The sequence below is a fragment of the Mesocricetus auratus genome, unplaced genomic scaffold, assembly GCF_017639785.1.
Source record: "Mesocricetus auratus isolate SY011 unplaced genomic scaffold, BCM_Maur_2.0 Super-Scaffold_4256, whole genome shotgun sequence".
NCBI lineage: Eukaryota > Metazoa > Chordata > Mammalia > Rodentia > Cricetidae > Mesocricetus > Mesocricetus auratus.
In genome coordinates, this window is record NW_024429182.1 from 7,241,235 (window position 1) to 7,263,243 (window position 22,009).

General features: G+C 41.3%; 1 protein-coding gene across 1 annotated transcript in view; it reads right to left on the reverse strand.

The window, feature by feature from the left end:
* Positions 1 to 12,245: 12,245 nt before the first annotated feature.
* Shoc2 (SHOC2 leucine rich repeat scaffold protein) overlaps positions 12,246 to 22,009 on the reverse strand; it is a 69,898-nt gene continuing 60,134 nt past the window's right edge. Inside the window, 5 exon segments of the mRNA XM_040742823.1 lie at positions 12,246 to 14,518; positions 15,770 to 15,887; positions 16,187 to 16,324; positions 17,324 to 17,446; positions 19,238 to 19,426. Coding sequence (XP_040598757.1) covers positions 14,310 to 14,518; positions 15,770 to 15,887; positions 16,187 to 16,324; positions 17,324 to 17,446; positions 19,238 to 19,426 — 777 coding nt within the window. The 3' untranslated portion in view covers positions 12,246 to 14,309.

Here is a 22,009-nt window from a genome sequence, read left to right on the forward strand (position 1 = left end):
CAATCAGTACATTGTGTGAGCATGTATTAAAGTACCACACTGTAGTTCACAAATGTACACAATTACTATGTGTTAATCAAAAAGGGTTTTTTTAACTTTTATGGAAACAGAAATGTTAACTTCCCTGATTTGATCATTCCATGCTGTGCATCATATTGAATTAACATACAGCATCTCACACAGTTGTGCAATTAAAATAAAAAATCTAAAGTTAAACTCCACACCACTTACATGTGCCTTGCCCTTATACCCCCAACACACACACACACACACACACACACACACACACACAACTGCACAACATCTTTCAGTGGGGGGGGCAGGATGCTAGCCAATGAAGAGAGACTATTCTGATGCTCTTTCTGCTAAGAATGGTAGGAACATGGGAATGGACCACAGTTTCCAAGCATGCTGGATGTCAGTGGCACCAGATTCACTATGCCATCTGCACTTTAGAGGAGCAGCAGGCAGATCATGAAGTCCAGCAGAGCAGGAAATGTCGACAGGGTGGGCATAAGACCTAAAGAAACATATGTTATATTCTGTTTATGCTGTCATTCAAGCCCAGACTCCACGCTCCGAGCAGATAACTGGAACATTGAGATGCAGGCTCAGGTCTGGCCGAGAACTGCAGGCTAAATGAATGGTCTTGACCGTTAGTTCCAACTCCAGTTGATATTTGCAGCCCTCACTAGCTACTAAGTACTTCTCGGATGTCTCATTTGAACTCAGCACCTTCACTGCCCAATCCTTCCCCAAACAGAGAGCCTCTGCTCCTGTCTTCAGACTGACAAGACTTTCTCAGACTCTCAAGAAAACCCAGAAGGCTGACAGTCCCCTCTGTGTTGAGACTCTTGTTCCCGCCTTCTCCTAAGTCTCTGCTCCAAGCCTGTTGAGCAGGGACATTGCCCGTCTGCTCACTTGGGAATGGGACCGAAAGTGGCCAGTGGGAAGTGTTCAGGTTTTGGGAAGACTTTTGTAAAGCCAATGAAAGCTACAGAGAGGAATGAGCTCAGGTTGAGAATCGCAGCCCAGACCTGAGGCATGCAGACTTCTAGAGTGGTGTCCCAGACCCATAGGAACTGAAGCAGATCACACAGTGGAGAGCTGGCATTGGTGGCCTGAGGGGGCCCCACCCCCTGGACACACCCGTAAAGGTCTAGAACTATTAGAAAAAAAATCCACTTCTTAGCACTGGCTTCAGGTCAGCCGCAATGCTAAGCAGTTTACAAACTATATATTATTTTGTCTGATCATCTGCTTATGTAAATGAGGGAAACAAGGGTCAGAAAGGCTAAGCATATTGCCAGCCATTTATTGGACTGCTTCCCGAATGTAAACAGGATGTAAACTGAGTATAAAAATCACCACCACCGCTCCCCACCTGAGGCTCTGCCCTCAGAACCCTGGCAAAGGCTCACCCAGAGAGTGGTGAGCTATGGACATTGCTCAGGGGGGAGTCCTTAATTAGCATGTTCGATTCCTTCAGTCCTCAACACCCCTGCACAAAGTGAGTGCAGTGTGGTGGTGCATTCCTGTGACCCGGCCCTGGGGAGGTGGGGGCATGATGGTCACAAGCCCAAGGTCACCCTGTTGCATGATGAGTTTGACCCCGTCCGAAGGAAGGGGAGTGGTGGGAAGTTACAAGTTCTCCTCCGTTCTGGAAGGCGTCCTCCAGGTGTGACTGCTACAGTAGGGCACACGTGGGACACAGGGTGTGACTCACCGTCCTGGTATAGTGTCAGGCACACTCTTTGGGAGGCTGAACATTTCTCAGGATCTCTGATACAGAACATGGAGAGATGAGAATCCCTCCCTCTCCTGGGTATCAGTATTAACTTGAATAAACTTTCACTCTCTCTCTCTCTCTCTCTCTCTCTCTCTCTCTCTCTCTCTCTCTCTCTCTCTGTCTCTCTCTCTCTCTCTCTCTCTCTCTCTCTCTCACACACACACACACACACACAGTGGGCTCACACTCAGACCTACTCACATAATATGCACAGTGAAGTCATGCTCAGGTTACCCTCACACTGTGGGCTCCTCTTTTGTTCCTGGAGCATCCCGGAAGACCGATGCTTACAAATCCCATTTCTGGGGGTAGAGACATCTACTTTGCATGAGGCCCTGAGTTCCATGCCCAGGACCACTACATGAATATTTTGGAACAGACTCCTTGAGAATGCCAATTCACTAGGATTAAGATGGAATCTTAGTATTTGCATTTTTAACATAAATAATTCAATAAATACTACAGATCTAAATGCTTATGAGTTGAACATAAGGATGAAATCCACATCTGGCTGAGCTGCCAACAAGACAGCAGGCCCGTGAGTAATCAACCAAGATGGCTAGTATTTCAGATCAGGGTCGAGCTACACTATGAACTAATTCACAGATATAGGTATAAGACATTCTATTCTATGTTTTTCCCCCAAGGACATTTAAGTCAGCAGGTATTCTAATTGTGTCAGATGATTTGTCAAAAAAAAAAAAACCAAAACAAACAACAAAATGAATGCTGCTTAGCTAAACTATCTTTGTTCTCGAATTCCATCTGGTTTCAATGTCAAACGAAACCCAAATGTGCCTAGGCATCTCAGCCCCACTGTCACACCTTGAATACAAAATGGCCCTTATGTGTCAACAGTTTGATCCCAAGCTGGTAGAATTATTTTGGGAGGTTGTGACAACGTAAAGAAGTGAGACTTGGCTGAAGGAGGTCAGTCACTTGGGGGCTCGCCTTTTGCCGTGGTTAGAATCTGACATGTCTCCCACAGGTCCAGCCTTGGGTTTGAACTCTTGGCCTCAGTTGACAGCACTGTTTAGAAAGCTGTGGCTCCTTAAGGAGATGGAGCTTCACAGGAAGAAGTGAGTCCTGGGGGGTGGGCCTTAGGGTCTTACAGCGAGACCTGACTTCCTGTCCACTCTGTTCCTTGACTGCGGGTAATGTGACCAGGACAGCAGCCCCCATCTCCTGCTGCCCACCACGATGGACTATATCCCATCAAACTATATGCCAGCATGAACCCTTCCTTCCTTCCTCCAGCACGAACCCTTCCTTCCTTCCTTCCTTCCTTCCTTCCTTCCTTCCTTCCTTCCTTCCTTCCTTCCTTCCATAGCTTCTTGTCACAAAAAGAGAAGTACCTTTGAAGAGCATGCCTGGTCCCTGTCCTTTCTGGGCTGATAAGCGCACTACTGCTACCCCCATGTTCTTCCAAGGACATAGGGCTAAGCAACCATGGTCCAAACCCTTGAACTGTGAGCATAATAGTGGTTTCTGTCAGGTAATTAATTGGTTACATCAGTGAAAAGTAATGAATCTGCTTACCTTGATGGGGACTTCAATTTAACAGAGACAGAGAGCTGAGCGGGAGAGGACATTATTATTATTGCTGTGGTTATTTTGGTTTTGAGGTTTTATTTTGTTTTGTTTTGTAATTGTCCAAGGGAAAAAACAGCATACCTATTGGCACATACACCTAGGCAATGTCAAAACCCTCTTGAATAGGAATCTGCCACTCATTCAGACAGACACAAGCCGTCCTCCACCCCACCTCCCAGAGAGACGGTGCTTAAACACAACTGTCACCCTTCTGAACACGATGAGCAGGTGTGGAACATAATGTTCTCATGCTGTGCACACAGCTGGAGCCACAAACATCTGTCAGCTCACTGTCTTTGCTGAGAGGAGACAGGGGACTCAATAGAGGAAAATCCATCACTTCTCTGAGCTTCCTCCTAACTCCTCCATCTTACTCTCCCCTGTGCTGACGCTTGTGGGTGGGCATCCTTTGATGACTGCAGGCTGGTAGGAGCCAGAAGGAGTGTGCGGACCTGTCTTCCCACCCCTCATGTCTCGCACTGACGCCAGTTCTCTGCGGCTCTTCACAGCTCAGCCAGTAAGCCCTGCCTGTCACTGACTTTGTCACTGTCTAAAGCTCTAGCCCAGCCCTGTGTGCTGCCCTGGAGACTGAAGCCAGGTGTTCCCTTCCTGTGAAAGCCTCCAGCCCAGACCAAAAGGATAGCAGTGGATGCCAGATCAGCTCCACTCTGAGGATGCCCAGGTAGGTGGGGCTTCCGGCAGACTCTTTGAGGCAAACTTACTCTATGTGTGATTGTGTCTCCGCTAAAGTGTGGCTCTCAGGAGTCTGTGTGCACACACAAAGCCTAGCTTCACCTCAGGGCTCTGGGGCAGTCCTCCCCGGCCCCAATCAGCTGAGGAATAATGACCCTGTTTTGTCCAGAAACAAGAGGGAAAGTACCCCTTGGATTGGCTATGGTGAGCAATGGCTGTTTGTTCTCACACTTGACATGTGACATGGAGGCACAGGTCCATGGGTACAAAGCAGACATTTGTCACCCACAGTAATAATTCTTAAGCTAACATCCCATTAATCTAATTAGGTAAAGTGAGTCACCTTTCATGTTTGCTCAAAGAAACCATGGAGACAATGTGCCTGAAACATGGCGGGGAGTGGGGGGGGGAGAAGACGGAGAGAATATGAATCTAGCTATGACTATTACTTAAAATGATCTTTTTCCCATCCTCCTTGGTCACCACCACCAAGCAAAAAACCCTTCCTTGCTAAAGAAACTCCTGCCCAAAAGGTCCTGAGAGGCGGCAATTCAAGTGAGACATTGATCTTTTGGACTTGGGTGTAAGATAAAAATAAGTATGTCCTGCTTCTGCCATTTAATAGCCATTTACTTGACTTCTCTGGGCCCTCATTTCCTCATGTGGAAAACAGGATATGGTTTTATACACCTCACCCATGTTTTTAAATGGACATTAAATATGTGAATGCACAGAAAACACTCACTTTGTTTAAATGGATACAAAATATACATTAGGTATTTTTGTTTATTAATCTAAATAGCTATGGAACCAATGCAAATAGAGCCTATGATCCGCCAGCCTTAGCAATGGATTACTAATAAACCAGCACTAGAAATATGAAGTTAAGCAAAATAAACATCAAAGTGTGAAACAGCTTACACAGGCTTAACACACCTTTGTTAGATTTGTGTGCGGGAGGTAAGGGTATATGAGCATAACAGTTGATGCTTTGAACTGTCACATTAAAGGAGAAATGCATGGGGCTATGTACACCAGAAAAGAGGGACGAGCACTGGTCCCTTCAGAGAACCAGCAAAGCTGGACTTAGCAGGGAAGCCCTCTCAACAGGGTCATCCATACTAAAGTTTGTGACATATGAAAATTAGGAATCACCTCTTTTGGAGGCAACTCAAAAGTAGTATTCACAACTGCGATGGATCTAGAATGGGGTGTAGACTAGACTGCAGGAAGCAGGGAGGAGGGGGAATCGGGAAACTTAAGCTGAATAAACAGACGGATGCTTCCAAGGCACCTTCTTCCACAAGCTAGCTCCACTGGAGTCAGCTCTACTGAAGACAAAACAGAGAATGGACTGATTCAGGTATGTGACATCTGGGCCAGTTGAGGAGCAAGATGGAACACAGGTTCATCCTCTGCTCCAGTGCTCTCCCCCTCCTCGCCAAAGGAAAGAGGATCAAGCAACAACACTGGTTAATAGGTATGCGAAGCTGCAGGGTCCTCAGCACACTGGAAAGAAGCCACCACCATCTGCCCCAGCCCCATGTGCGGTTTCACAGCTGTGAAACGGTGGTGGGTCCCTTCTTCTTTCTTCAAGGCTAAGTGACTCCACAGCCCACACAAGTACTCCCCCATTTTACCCTTCCAGTTGGTGTCTACTCTACAATTACAACACTTGACTAGAATAAAGACATGCAAGAGCTTTAATCATCAGTAAAACGATTTATTAAGCATCTTCATGAATGGGTCCACTGATGGAAATGACGAACAAAACGCTAATTTGGTCTGTCCTGAGGACTCTGAAAGCAAATTTATGTTGGGATTGAAGATACCCAAAATACAACTGAGCTTTTCTGAAAAACAAAAAGTAGTGGGACACAAACTTTTAGTCCCAACACTCACAATGCAGAGGCAGGCAAATCTGAGTTCAAGGCCAGCCTTGTTTGAATTGTAAGAACCTGTCTTAAAAAAAAAAACAGAAAAGAAAAAAGTATTTCCAGAAAAGATGGAATTCTTAAGGTCAGATTTCAAGTCTTTTGTCCAATCAAATGGAAATAGGAGAAGAAATATGGATTTCAAAGGATGCACCACCCTGCACAGAGGCATCAGGAAGCCAATATACCCCAGCCACCCAACGTTCCAGTGACATACACTAAGCATTACAACTAAAACACCTGAAAAACACAAAAGCAACGCGGGGGGGGAGAACAGGACAGCAAGTAGATTAAGAAGAAAAATAAAAATTGAAGAAACCCACATGAGGTGTCCTTCTCAAGTTCTTAAGCTGGAACTCAGTGATGCGTGAGCAGCTGACAAAGCTCTGGCCAGGGAGCTGGAGAAGGGAACCCTGTGGCCAGACAGTGTGGGGAGATGCTGAGGATAATCATTTCCTGAGTTTCCTCCACCCTGTTGGCTCAGCGCTGCCGGCTGGGCAGGTGTTGGCAGCAGGATGACAGGGAAGCAGGGGGCTGCCAGGGTGGCTGGGGTTGGAGGTCACTTGCAGACACTTTACATCTTCCTAACTGCACTCTGCATTTCCACCGGCATCGGGTTTGACAGGTACGAGAGGCTCCTTAGTAACTCCTAACTCCCTAGGGACTGATGCCCTTTCATCATCTTTGCCATCTGCATTTCCTGATTTGTCCGTTTTAACTTACCCATTTAAAACCATTCATCCCCTGATACGAGTCCCTGTGTATTCCAAACCAGTCCTCATCAGATCTATGCCTTGCCAGTATGTCCTCAGTGCACGGTGCTTTCTCCTTTTGTTTTCTCGTTTTTTGGTAGTGCCTTTTGCAGAGAAAAAAAAAATGCCTAATGACACAACTTGCAAATGCTTTCAACAAATGTTCCTTTGGTGTTATACCTAAAACTCACGAGTCACACCCAAAGGCCCGAATACAGTGAGTCTCCTGCTGGGCATGATGCCAGCTCCAATGCTGTGCTGGATATTCTGGGTTTTCTGCTCCCCAAAGAGCTAGCTTAGAGTTTTATAGTTTATGTTTGTGCATGCTTTAGGACTTGGGTTTGATTAGATACACAAACACATCACTGAAAAGGTCATCACCATCACATTGAACTGTTTTTGCTCCTTTGGAAAATCAGCTGTTGAAAATTACCACAAAGAGGTGATGGATTTTATCAAGCGGTTTTCTGCATTGATTGGTACGACCATGTGGTATTTTCCTTCTTAACCTGCTGGTGTAATACATTACACTGTGGTTTTCTAATGTTGAAACAGCCTTGTATCTTTGGCATAAACGTTTTATCATGCTGTATAATTCTTTTTGTACATTATTTTATCGGATAAAATTTGTCATTACACTTCGTTGAGGATTTTTGCACTGAAGTTAATGAGATATCTGTGTGACATCTTCCATTATAAGGATTTTGGGCTTAGTACTGGAGTAATTCTGATCCCAAAGAATGAAGAGATAGCCCCTTCTGGAAGGAACTATAGAGAAAAGGCTGTAGAAACTACTTAAAGAGTGTTTTCTTTATGTGTTTGATGAATTCCACTAAATGGAAGTACAGACTCAGTTACCCCGACAGCATCAATATACATTTTTTTCTTCTGTAAAATTTGGCACATTATCTTTTTAAAAAACTGGCCCATTTTATTTTAGCTATCAAATTTAGGGTCATACTAGTTTTTACAGTATCTATTACCTTTCCCCTCCACGGGAGCTGTAGTGACATCCTTGTTTTCATTTATGATAAGAATTAGTAGGGTAGCTGGTCATAGCCTGACCAGAAGGCTTTGAGTTTACTAATATTTCCAAATAACTCATTTATTGTTTCATTGATTCTATTAATTTCTTGTTTTATATTTCATTGATGTCTACTCTTTTTTTCCCTTGGGATTATTTTAGATTAAATGTACTCTTTTTAAAGGTTAAACACTTCATTTTATATTAGAACTTACTTTTTTTTACATTTTGTCATATTTTTTCTCAATGTTTTTATTTAAATTAGAAACGTAAATATTTCACATGTCAGTCCCATCTCCCTCTCCTACCCCTCCTCTCTTGTCCCTCCACCAGTCCCCCCAAACACCCACCCAATCCCCACATCATTCCCAGGGAAGGTGAGGCCCTCCTTCAGGGATCTCTAAAGTCTGTCATTTCATCCAGGGCAGGACCTGGGCCTTCCCCATGTGTCCAGGCTGAGAACATCCCTCCATGTGGAATGGGCTCCCAAAGTTCATTCATAAACCATGATAAACACTTATCTACTACCCAAGTCCCCAGTGATTTCTGTGGCCTCCTCCCTGGCACTACATTCATGGAGTCTGGATAAGTCCCCTGTTGGCCTCTCAGTCATCAGTCTGGGACTCAAGAGCTCCCCCTTATCCGGTCAGCTGTCTTAGTGGGTTTCACCATCATGGTCTTGACCCCTTTGCTCATCACTCCTCCATCTCTGTCACTAGGTTCCAGGAGTTCAGTTCAGTGTTTAGATGTGGGTGTCTGCCTCTACTTCCATCAGTCCCTGGATGAAGTAAAACTTACTTTTAAAAGAATATAATGCAAGAGGCTCTGAAGGCTCCTCTAGGCTCTGCTGTCACCACTGCAAACAATTTGACAAGTCTGTACTTTTCATTTCATCCAGCACAAAACTTTTAAAGAACGTCTCCAGCGCACAACAGTGGACTGACCTTGACCAGACCAACTGCTTGCAGTGTCTGCTGCCTTACATATTCCGGTGGTCTGTTCGTCACTGCACTGGAGAGCGTGCTTAAGACAGACCTCTCATCAGGTATTGCCTCTTTACCTCCCATACTTTTCCCTTTTCTGAAGTCTACCATCAACGTAGCACAGCCCATGTGCTGGCTCCTGTCTGGTGCTATAATACTGCAGCTTGAAGATTGTATTTAGGCTCAGAGCTTCAGAGACAGAGCCCACAATGGTAGAAAGAGGCTTGGTAGCAGGAGGCTGGGCCAGGAAGCTGATATCACATCTTCAACCAGAAAGCAGGGGGGGGGGGGGGCAGAGGTGGGTTGTCACTATTTCCTCCCAAGATGCACAACATAGAAAATAGCTATATCCTAGATTTCCCAAGGATGTAGATGTACTTTCCAAAGTTAGGATACAGGAGAACAAAGGAACACAGAATTAAGTCAACCATCCTACAAACAAACAAACAAAAAACAAACAACTTATTTATAGTTAGAGATGTTGTGGATCCTGGAAGGAAAAAAGCAATCTGTCTACAACTCCTTTGCTGAGGCCATTCAGGACTGCTGCCAGGAGGCCCTCCCTTTCTTTAAGGTTCTACTTCCAGCTCAGCCCAACCTCTTCCACAGACGACTTTGGTAAGGACACCCCGCCCCCCACATTCAAGGCGACAAACACGGCCTGGGAGAGCTTCACCCCACGACGTACTTCTGAGCTAGTAGATTTATCTGAGGCAGGCAATGATCTCAAATTCCTAAAGTCGTCACCTAAGTTAATTTTTTTTAGTAAGAAAGCTATGCAAACAGAAATAGCTGCAGATAGTGTAGACATTACATAGAGCGACTTGAGTCTCACACTTGAGGTGCTTTGGCTCAGAAGGGTGGCAAGTGTGAAACTTCAAGCTTAGCGCATGTTTTCAGCTGGGTCTGACTGAACAGGCCCTCACTGGCTAGCTTAGTCAGGCACCGCTGTTAAAATCAGCGCTCCTCTTTCACCTACGGCAGTGTCGCTTTACAGAGGGAAGTAACCCAGAGGAGTAACACCACTGCTTCAGGGGCCAGGTCTAATTCAGCAATGATGGGATACTAGGTGAATATGTAACCCATGCCCTTGCCTAGAAACCCCATCTTGGAAGTAACATCGTCCAATTTCCTTCAAGACACGGGGAAATTAATTTTATGACTCAATACACAACTGACTCCCTTAAAAAATCTAAAAACCCTAAACTAGGTGAGTTTTTAAAGGTTTTTCAGAAAACAACTTGGGTCATATTTAAAAATTTATGACCAAACTGGAATTCTGATAATCCAAATTATCCAAACAATCCATGAACACGTAACAGTGGAGGAGAAGGCTACTAAATTCCTGCTGGGACAACTGGATACAAAGAGCCTCACTGCACTATCAGGAAGGCAGCCTATGAAGGCGACTTTGCAGGGCTTGTCCCGAAGGCAGCGGGCAGCACAGGGTATTCGAGTGACGGCCACAGGCCTTGCCCGCACCGCAGCCCATGCTGGAGACATGACTCTGAAGGCCTAGCCTGCTGGCTCTGCTTCCCAGACCATGAAGACCACACACTCCACTACCTGTCAGAGCAAAGCGGCCCTGCTTTTCACACTACACTAGACACAAATCTTCCGGAAACGGAACCCAAATAAACTTACCTCTCTTGTCTCCATCAAACAATCTGCTTTAGTAACAAGAAAACGTACAAAGCTGGCACCAACCAGGCCTTGGGGGGATGCAGAAGAGTGCAGTGTGACAGACTATAGCAGCCTGGAGCCGGGGCTGGGGCTCAAGGGTCGTCCTGGGGAAGACCTCCAGAGAGCACGGGGCTAGCAGGAACGGGGCTGGCAGGAACGGGACCAGCACATTCTGCGCTTATGTTCCACAAGGGGGGAAGGCACCATTGGGACGGGAGCTGGCGGCTACTCACTTTACATTCTGACAGAGAATTTGGCTGTGCTTTGTTGGCTGAAATTCTAAGTAAAGTTGAAGTTAAAAGAAATGGACTAATGGGACATTTCAACCCAGCTTAGCATCTAGGCTGCCATGGTTACTGCTTGCAGCTTTTACCCAAGTTTGCAATGATAACTGATAGAAAAAAAGAGTCTAAAACTCTGAAACATGCAATCTGGGGAGGAAATAAGTATCAAACTCACTTACAGCAACTGTCGATCCATCCACCGTGATCCTGAAGAGGTTCAGCATGACTATAGAGAAGCTAGGCACCAGACTACAGGACAGACCCCTCGAGGGCAAGACCCCACCCATTGGAAACTCAGGGGTTAAGACTTTAAGGCCCCCAGCATGTCTGGCACTAAAAGGGCATAAAAGCTGCATTCCCCAAGCTTCAGCCACACAGCACTCAGGAAGCTGTGGTAGTGGCAGCTCAGTAAGATATAAGGTGACTTCTTGAGTGGCAAGAACGCTATTTTGAGGATTTTTAGGGTAAAGACCTCAATCCATCACCCAGACCATTCTTGAACTTGAGATCATCCTGCATCAGCCTTGACTTTGAACCATCATGCCTGGGTAGGTGCATCCATGTCTTTCTATGAGGTGGTTTTTGCTTGTACTATTGGGGAGGGGGCACTGGGCTTGAACCAGGATCTTGTGAATGCTAGGCCACATACTACACTCAGCTACATCCCAGACTGCATTTGGTCACTGTAAATGGCTCAGACAACACAGATGTAATTAGAAACTCGTAATCCAGGCTTTCAGAATTCCCTCCAACTGATTCCCCACCTTTTAAGTAAGTATGAACTGACGCTTATATTTTCTTGTCTAAGAGTTTCTACTTCGACTGTTTTCATTAATAGTCATTATAAATGACCATCTCTCCTTTTCTGTGTAAAGTTCAAACTAAACACCTACAGAAGAGAGACTTTGATGTATCCATTTCACTGCTACAGATTAACAAATCAAAATTTACATGTTTCAGCTGGGCTTTGGTGGCACACGCCTTTAATCCCAGCACTCGGGAGGCAGAGGCAGGCTGATCTCTGTGAGTTCGAGGACAGCCTGGTCTACAGAGCAAGTTCCAGGACAGCCTCCAAAACAATACAGAGAAACCCTGCCTTGGAACAAAAAAATTACATGTTTCAGACGACAGTCTGTGATCCTTATTTTATTAACCAAATCTCATGGAGAGTCAAAATGTTACTCCTTTAAGAGAAAGGCAACTTTTTCAATATGGAAATTAGTCCCATTAACGTTTCATGAAAAATTAACTAACGTGTAGTCATTCACCAGCCCACACTCAAGGATTAAGTATCTTGATATCTTGATCTCACTAGTGCTCCTCCCCCCTAATTGGAGACAGTCGTGAAATAAAAGGGATTTTCCAAGACAGCATCTCTAAAGATCTATAGTTTACATCTTAAAAAGGTTAATACTACACTATCTATATGTAGTATTAGTTCTACATGTAAGTTTGTAATCATTTTCCACCTCTATTGTAGGATAACTTAAATGAATGTAGGGAAACCAAATTGTTTAACATTTTCCATATATTTTCATTTTGAAAAACCATGTTTTACAAGGAAAGACACTAGACCGCTACCCCTTAAGTAGAAGTTCCATGACCTTAATATCAATACATATGGATGAGATTTAAAACCCACATACACACACACGCACGCGCACACACACACAGATGCACGCACGCACACGTACACACACACACACACACACACACACACACACACACACACACACACAAAGCTCTAGGTAGAACTGTAATAAATTCCTTTTATAAACAAAATCTTAACTGAAAAGCCACAGTAGATGGAAAAGGAAAAGGATATTACTTTGTAAAATCCAGTGAACATCTACAATAGTTTTACAGCACATTTAAGCATTCTAGGGTTTTATATCTTTACCTGCCTTCCATTTCTTACTTGCTCCTTACAAATTTGTCAATTATGAACCCAGATTTGTTCCTCAAATCCAGTCTTGAGTCTGAGTGCCAGAAAAAGCAAAAGTTCAAATTTTATCTCGATATTACACTTTTAATTGTAAAAAATAGTTGTTTAGAACAAAATGCCCAAAAACTGGGGGGGAGGCCAACAGAAAAATAAGCAGCAATATTTAATCATATATAATAGTTGCTCATTACGTGGAAGGTATATTTAAAAGGGTGATATCTAGGATGCACTTGCTCTGTGGGGTCTCCTCAATAATTAAGCGACCTAGACCAACACTACCAAAAATAAGAGTACTATGTAAGGGGCACAAATTTACACTTTTGCTATTTGTAAAGGCAGTAAAGCAAAAGAAAATATTATCAAATAGTACATGCACATCCTACATAACTTCCATGGAACTACCAATGTGTCAATGCAATGTGCATTTTTCCCTAACTGTACTATATCATCTACTAACAAAGGAAACAAGAGATTGAAAATAATGGTACTGAACTGAATTGTTTGAAGCCGGTGCCCCACATATGGGGAAAGTGCATTTAGTTCAGCAGCAATACAGCACAGTGTGAAGATATTGTGCTTAGACACAGATACTCAGAACAGAAAGATGTACAAGGCGAGTCAAGATATAAAACCACAGTACACTGTTAAATAACCTTGAAACATACGTGACTGCAGTCTTCAGAGAGACATTCATCTCATTGTACAACGAAAGGGTAAAGTCCTTAAAGTTACCTATTGTAGTTTATGATATAATAAATACATGTCTATATAGCATTGTATATACATATATAGAAAGTGTGTTCATGTGTAATTTATTTGCCAGATTTCTGTTGAATTTTTGTGGATCTGCAACTGTCAGGAATGGAAAAGAAGAGAAAAGAAAATCACCAGATTTCTGCTCCCCCAAAGTAAAAATACTTATTTTAGGAAAGGTCTCAGTATCCCCACCCCAAAGACCAGATATTTATTTTAGAGTTCATCAGAGAAATAAAAGTAGTGGAAATTTTGATTTCTAAATGTATATTTTCTGTTTGCCAGCTGTTTCAACAAAAATATTTTTTAATCTTTAACTGATGCAAATTCTTGAGGAGAGAACATAAACTCTATATCTGACTGATCAAACCAGAGCAAATCAAAATAATCCAGTGATTCACTCCAACTGTAAACAATATATAAAATTCAAATTTCAAAATAAATTAAAGAAAAATTCTACCTTCAGGGCTTATGCTATTATAAACATTTGACAATTGTAAGGGAAAATGTATATGAAATGTTCCAACAAAATTTTTGGCCCACATTTTTTCCTAAGAGAAACACATATCTAACTATATTACTTTGCCCCTTAAATTTAATGACTTCATAATTTGTTGGAAGATTTTTAAACAAACTGGCATATCAGATTACACAACAGAAAACCATCCATCAAATTTAGCAAAGAAAACTTATATAAGCCTTTTTTTTTCTTTACAGAATTAAAAAAATCTAAATGGCTATGATTCCTCTATTAGCAGAAACACATAATGCAGTCTCTATAAATCTGCCACAGATCAATATCCACAGATACAGATATAGATATGAAACATTAATGGCAGTCTGTTTTTGAACAGTGTGTGGGACCAGCAGTTTGTGTCAGACCATGGCACGATATGGACCCTGCATCTTTAAAAACTGGATGATGAACGAAGGCCCTCCAGCAACAATCTGAGGTGGGAGGTGGCTGAGCGGACAGTTCTCAATACTCATGATCGACAGCTTGCTGCAGAGAGCCAGCTCAAAGGGGAGGCTGTGGAGGTTGGGGTTGTCATTCAAATACAATTCTTCTAGGTTTTCCAGTGTACCTGTTTAGGGAGGGAAAAAATTAATTACTACTCTTAAAGCTCTCACCACTTTAGATTTCAAACTGCAGCATATTCAGATCAACCGGAGAGACTTTAAAGCCCCAATGTATAGGTCATTCTATACCCATGAAATTACAATGGTTTTGAAGCCTAAGAGGTTTATGGAAATACTTCGTTTTCAGACATTCTGTTGGGACAGTTGAGAGTTCACATATGGATTTTTAAACCTCTATTTTAAAAGTCAAAACATGGACTACTTGTAGTAAACCAACAGGCAGCAGGACAGACTTGTCTACATGTAGGATATTTAATCTCAGAACAGTCTATATGAAGTAAGTTACTGTCCAGATTGACAAGAAGACATTACGGGTGGACAGTCTCTATCCAAAGCTAAAAAGTTTGGGAAGTGGCAAAACTAAATTTTAAATTGTCTACCATGTTCAAAAACATGCTTTATCTTGCTTCCACAACAGGGCACTATAGAGAACAGATCATAATTCATAGAATATTACTAACTTAGGAACCATTCAGCTGACTCGACTACAAAACTTATTATACTTCCTAAATTCAAAGTGATCACATTAATTATATAAATAATAGCTATGAATATTTGGAAAACATTCTAGAAGGAAATCCAGGTATTGGTATTAATCAAATATTACTATTAACTCTAAATCCCTATGAGGAATGTTCTTTGGCAAGTTATGCATGGTAGCTTATACCTAGTTTCAGTACTGGTTATTATAAACAAAAATCTAAATAAAGATGACAAAAACAGAAATGCCCTTACTGCACAGACATTGCTAATTTAATTCAAGCCCAATCAACTCTTTATTTATTTATTTATTTATTTTGGTTTTACGAGACAGGGTTTCTCTGTATTGTTCTGGAGGCTGTCGGTCCAGCCCAGCCTCGAACTCAAAGAGATCCGCCTGCCTCTGCCTCCCGAGTGCTGGGATTAAAGGCGTGCGCCACCACCACCTAGCTCAAGCCCAATCAACTCTTAAGTCTGGAAGAATAGAAAATAATTCTTCTACATTGAGATTTATAAATAAGGTCTACTGACAGCATAAGCAGCCTAACTGTTTTCAAATATAGTATACATTCTAAGAACTTAGGAAAATCTTTGGCACTCCATTAAAAGCCTTGAGCTTGATGCAAATGAATTTACAAACAAGTGGACTTCTTAAACCTGTCTGTTGGAAAGCACAAACTCAGTCAGCAGTGTCAGCAGCGTCCACAGGTCCATACCAATTTCCTCGGGAAGGTGAGTAAGCAGGTTCTCTCCAAGGCCAAGGTGTGTGAGGTTGGTGAGGTGACCAATGCCTCTGGGAAGAGTGGTCAACTGGTTGTTTGTCAAGACTAATTTCTAGAAGATTAACAAAATAAGAAAGTTACACATACATCAGTTCCTACAACCCACATAAACTTAAAATGATGTATCTAATGAATAAAATAAAATAAATAACAGGGAAATTAAGTTGGGTAAAACTTGCTTAGTAAATCACAAGACTTTATTTCAAAACATTTCATTTGTTAGGAGAACAAGAGCAGACAGCTTATGTTCACACAGGACAGTGAGACACAAGACCTTAATCGGAGAACTGTATTAAAACCTAAAGCAAGAACTTTAGTCATACAATTCTACTGCTTCCAGGAGAGCTTTACCTGTAAATCCTTAAGATACGCAATCTCATTGGGCAAGGATTCCAGTTTGTTCTCCTCTAGATCTAATTCTCGTAACTTTCTAAGGTTTCCAAGACCATGGGGAAGCTTCTTTAGAAGATTGTTCGATAGTATTAGAACCTAATCAAGTTAATGAGAGCATTTCATGACTCAAGAGATAACATCATACATGACTGCTATATAGATTAAAGCTTATTAAACAATATTAATTCCCAAAATGGCTCTTAAGCATAACAATTATAAAATATTAAATATTTAATGGACTAATACAATATTTAAAACTAATATAGTTACTACAAAGAGATTTTAATCCAATTATTTAAACAAGGAAATAAATTATTAGCTAAATTTTAAAAGGAAAAACAAAATTAACTATTTGCCTTAAGATTACAGTATTTTGAGCCAGGTGGTGGCAGTGCACGCCTTTAATCCCAGTACTTGGGAGGCAGAGGCAGGCAGATCTCGGAGTTCAAGGTCAGCCTGGTCTACGAGCTAGTTCCAGGACAGCCTCCAAAGCTACAGAGAAGCCTTGTCTCGAAAAACAAAACAAAACAAAAAAGATTATAGTATTTCGACAATCAATAATTACAAGTATTAATAAGTATATTAATCTTACTAAACTGTTGGTTAACGATGAAGACTTCACTAATCAAAGACAGTTAACAGTCATTCTTGACTAAAGATGGATTTTTAATTATGGGAAAAGCATTTTAAAAGAAGGTAATAAAATCAAGAGAGAGAAGAGCAACACTTAGACACTTAGAACTATGCACACAGCTAGAGTATGCACACAGCTACAGTATGTACAACACATGACCAACACAGGGTGTGGGATAAAATTAGATCAAAGTCATACAAGAAAAGGCTCTGAGCGTCAATCTGAAAAATCCATATTTATTTTGGCAAGCAAATGCCATGTTTCCTAAAAGGAATTAAGGAAAAATGTTTTAAAGGCGCTAGGTTTTAGATACCTTTCTCTTCTAAAATTCCACATTTAAGTCTCTCAGCTTCTGTTAGGCAGAAGTGGTTCAGAGGCATGAACACCTTCCTCCCCTCACAGGGCTGTGCATCTAACGGAGCCCAGTTGTGACCACCTCTAATTACATTATATTTACTTACCTCAAGAGAAACAAGACCAGAGACATCCTCTGGGATTTTTGTGAGCTGATTTGTGGCTAAATTCAATTCTACCATACTGGTCCAAGTTCCAAAATCCAAAGGAAGCGACGTCAACTGATTGTCCTAGCAAAGACAAGAGGCACCCAGGTAGAACCACAGAAACAAAGCCACAATTTATACTTCTCATATTCTCATATTTATCACCCAAACAGAAAAAGAAAACAAGACCCAAAACTTGCCAAGAAAACCTCAGAACTTCCAATGTTTTAATTAATTGGGCCTTTATTTTGAGGTTAAATTAGATTTTCTTTGTATATGGATACTTGTAATGAAAATTTTAATATATATAACGTATATACAGAGAGAGCTCTCAAAATTTCAAAGATTCTAGTGACAAATGGGTATTCTCTACTTTGTACAGAAATCACTGAGTAAAATAAAAATGCTCAGATTAAGCTATGAATAGGAAGCTGGAAAGACAGCTCAGTCAGTGGGGAAACACACTTGCCATCAGCATGACGAGCAGGGCAGACATAGAAGAAGCCAAAAACTGTCCTCCAGCCTCCTCCACATCAGCCACGCTGCTCAAGCACACACACAACCAAAGACAAACAAGTGTGGCTTTAAAAAGATAAAAAAGGTACTAGTGCATACATAAGGAGAAAAACTGTCTCACTTTTTTTTTTTTGGCCAAGGAAACATTTTGTTAATTTTTTATCACTTTGAAGAAATGTTAAGACAAAGTTCTACAGTTTCACACTTATTTTACTGAAACCTCAGGCAAACCTGACTAAGCAAATAGACTCTAACATTAGAGTCATAAAAAAGCATGTCCAAATACAAAAACTAGCAAACACCTGCTTCATCACAGTCTAAACCTATTAAAAACTGAGACATTTCTTATTACTTATGCTGGGAACTGAAACAAGGGCCTTGTACATGCTATGCAAAAGTCTGCCACCAAGCTAAGTGACCAGCATTTCTGCATAGATAACACTCAGCAGGAAGGCCATCATCACTTTATCTATAACCACATGAACAGACTAGGAACTTTTATGCGGACTTTTAAGATTATCTCGAATTAATATTTTTTACTTATATACATCCAAAGAGTTACCATGATAAAGTATAGGAACAAAGTTACAGATTTAGGTTACTAAAGGCCACAATTACGGTGCATAGTTTAAAGAAAGACAAAACTATGTAGTGTGCTAAGACAGAACATTTTACCTGGAATCAAAGAAACCCAGGTTTCCTGGATTCCTACTCAGCTACAATCAGGATTAGGTATGTGCCCTTTACAAATTAAAACACAGCATTTATAATTTCCCATAAATTTTTCCTTCCACAGTAAACTCACAAATTCACATTATAAATGAAAGTGTTCACCAAAGGGCACACGAACAGGCAAAGAACCTGAGGTGACTTATCAGTTACTCCGACAGCCAAAGAGAAGCCCTGTCTTAAGAGCTGCTGCTGGATGCGTAACACCTAGGAGTTTAGTAGAATAACTGGCATATTTAACACAGGTTAAGCCTGTGTACAGGGATTTTTACATACTTCATACTTAATAAAACAGGAATGCGGCAATAGATATTTAACACTGTGTCTTAGTCTAAGTCATCAGATATATTACTTTAAAAATTAAACCTTTCTGGCATAGTATGTTGGAATTTATGAAATAGATATCCTTACAGTTATACTTCTACTCCCATGATTATTTCTTCAGGACAAACTGCTAAGGGTCTGCTTCATTTGAAAACATTTGTTATCTAATAAGAACTGTTCTAAAAGCATGCTTGTTAACAGGCATCAATTACTCTACACACTAGTAGAGAAAATATGAATGAGAATCACAGCACACACATACGCAACACACACACACACACACACATACCCCAGACAGGGGCTTACCTTCATATTCAGCTTACTTAACACTTTAGCTCTGGAGAAGATTCCAAATGGAATTTTGTTGATTCGATTGTGTTCCATGTTGAGGGAATAAATGGTGGAAAACTGAGATGGACCTCCCACTGGATATAACTGGAAGCAATTTCTAGCTAAGGTCAAGCTATTCAATTTTACAAGACTGGATAAAAGACTCTGTAAAAACAAAATAAGTATAAGATTCAGAACTGAAGTAATATCACTTTAAACAAAGCAGTCGCCTTGAATGGGATTAAAGTAGCCTGGTCAGGCTAGTTCTGGGACCATCTTCAGGGACAATCATGTGACCATCTTCAGGGACAATCACTACACAGATCTAGAGTTTACAGAAAGCCCATAGTCAACATCAAATTAAATGGAGAGAAACTCCAAGTAATTCCACTAGAACAGGAAACAAAACAAGGTTGTCCACTCTCCCCATTCCTACTTAATACTGTATTTGAAGTCTTAGAGCATTAAGACAACTGAAGAAGATTAACGGTATACAACTAGGAAAGGAAGAAGTCAAGTTATCTGTATTTGCATATGATACAATACTATACATCCTACATAAGTGACCCTAAAAATTCCACGAGGCAATTCCTACAGCTGACAGCTGATAAACATTTCCAGCAGAATGGCTAGATACAAGATTTAACTTTTAAAAAAATCAGTAGCCCTCCTATATACAAATGACAAATAGACCGGGGGGGGGGGGGATCAGGGAGACACTGGCCTTCAGAATGGCCACAAATAATAAAAAATATCTTGGGGTTACTCTAACCAAGCAAGTGAAAGACTTGTATGACAAAAACTTTAAGTCTTTGAAGAAACAAATTAAAGAAAATATCAGAAGATACAAAGTTACCACACTATGGATCAGCAGGATAAAAAAAATGGCCATTCTACCAAAAGCAATCTACAGATTCCATGTAATCCCCATCAAAATCCCAACACAATTCTTCTCAGACCTTTTAAGACAATTCTCAACTTCATATGGACAAACAAAAAACCTATGATCCTATGATTACTGAAATGATGCTGAATGGAACTGTAGAAAACAAAAATGAAAAACAAACAAAAATATGCGGTATTGGCATAAAAACTGGTATGTTGATGGATGGAATCAAATTAAAAATTCAGACATAAATACACACACCTATGGACACCTGATTTTTTTTTTATAAAGAAGCCAAAAGCCGGGGGGGGGGTTGTTGGTGGCGCACACCTTTAATCCCAGCACTTGGGAAGCAGAGGCAGGTGGATCTCTGCGAGTTCGAGACCAGCCTGGTTTACAAAGCTAGTTCCAGGACAGCCTCCAAAGCCAGAGAAACCTTGTCTTGAAAAACCAATGGGGGGGGGGGGGGGAGATTAAGCCAGAAATACACACTGGAAAAAAGAAAGCATCTTCAATAAATTGTGCTGCTAAATTGTTTGTCTGCATGTATTAGAATGCAAACAGATCCATATTTATCACCCTGTACAAAACTCAAGTCCAAGTGGATCAGAGACCTCAACATAAAACCAATCCACTGAACCTGATAGAAGAGAAAGTGGAGTATAACCCTGAACTCATTGGTATAGGAGACTTCCTGAGCAAAACACCAAAAGCACAGGCATTAAGATAAAAACTTACTAAACTTCTTAAACTGAAAAGCTTCTGTAATCTGTAAGGCAAAGGACACCATCAATTGGATGAAGCAGCAGCCTAAAGAATGGGAAAAGAATTTTTACCAACTCCACATCTAACAGAAGTCTAATATCCAAAATATATAAAGAACTCAAGAAACTAGATATCAAAAGATAGAAAGAAAGAAAGACAGAAAGAAGCCAAACAATCCAATTTTAAAATGGTACAGATCTAAACAGAGAATTCTCCATAGAGGAAACTCAAATGGCTGAGAAACAATGTTTAACAACCTTAGTCATCAGGGAAATGCAAATCAAAACTACTTTCAGAGTGTCTTACACCTGTCAGAATGGCTAAAATCAATAACACAAGTGACAGTTCATTCTGGTGACAGTGAGGAATAAGCAGAACAGTCCCCCTCTGCTGGTGAGAGTGCAAACTTTAGAACCACTATGGAAATCAATATGGTGGCTCCTCAGAAAATTAGCTATCTCTCTGCCTCAAGATCCAGCTGCATCCTACCACAAGGGAACCTGTTCAACGTTCACAACAGCCAGAAAGTAGCAACAACCAAGATGTCCCTCAACCAAAGAATGGATAAAGAAAATGTGGGACATTAATACAATTTACTCAGTGGCTTTAAAAATAAAAATGACATCATAAAATTTGGAGGCAAAGGATGGAACTAGAAAATAAAATAATCCTGAGTGAGGTAACCCAGGCTCAGAAAGAAATATATGGTATGTATTCACATATATATATATGGATATTAGCCATTAAATAAATAACAACCTACAATCTATAGAGCCAGAGAGGTTAGGTAAGAGGAAGAGGCTAGGGGCGACACATGGATCTCCTTAGGAGGGACAAATAAGTGATTTTATGGATGGATTGAGGGTGTGGGGGGAATGGGAGGACCAGGTGGGGAGGGAGAGTAGGGTAGAGGAAGAGAATGTGGCGAGAGACAGCTAAAATTAGAAAGGGCTATATTCACTTGAGTTGTTGGCCAAGGGGGTCCCATGGAAATTCCCAACCATCCCAGGCTGGTGCTGAGACAATGGGTCTGTGGGACCCTATTGCTGAAGACAATACCCATACAACTCATTGAACACAGAGAAGTCAAGAAGGTG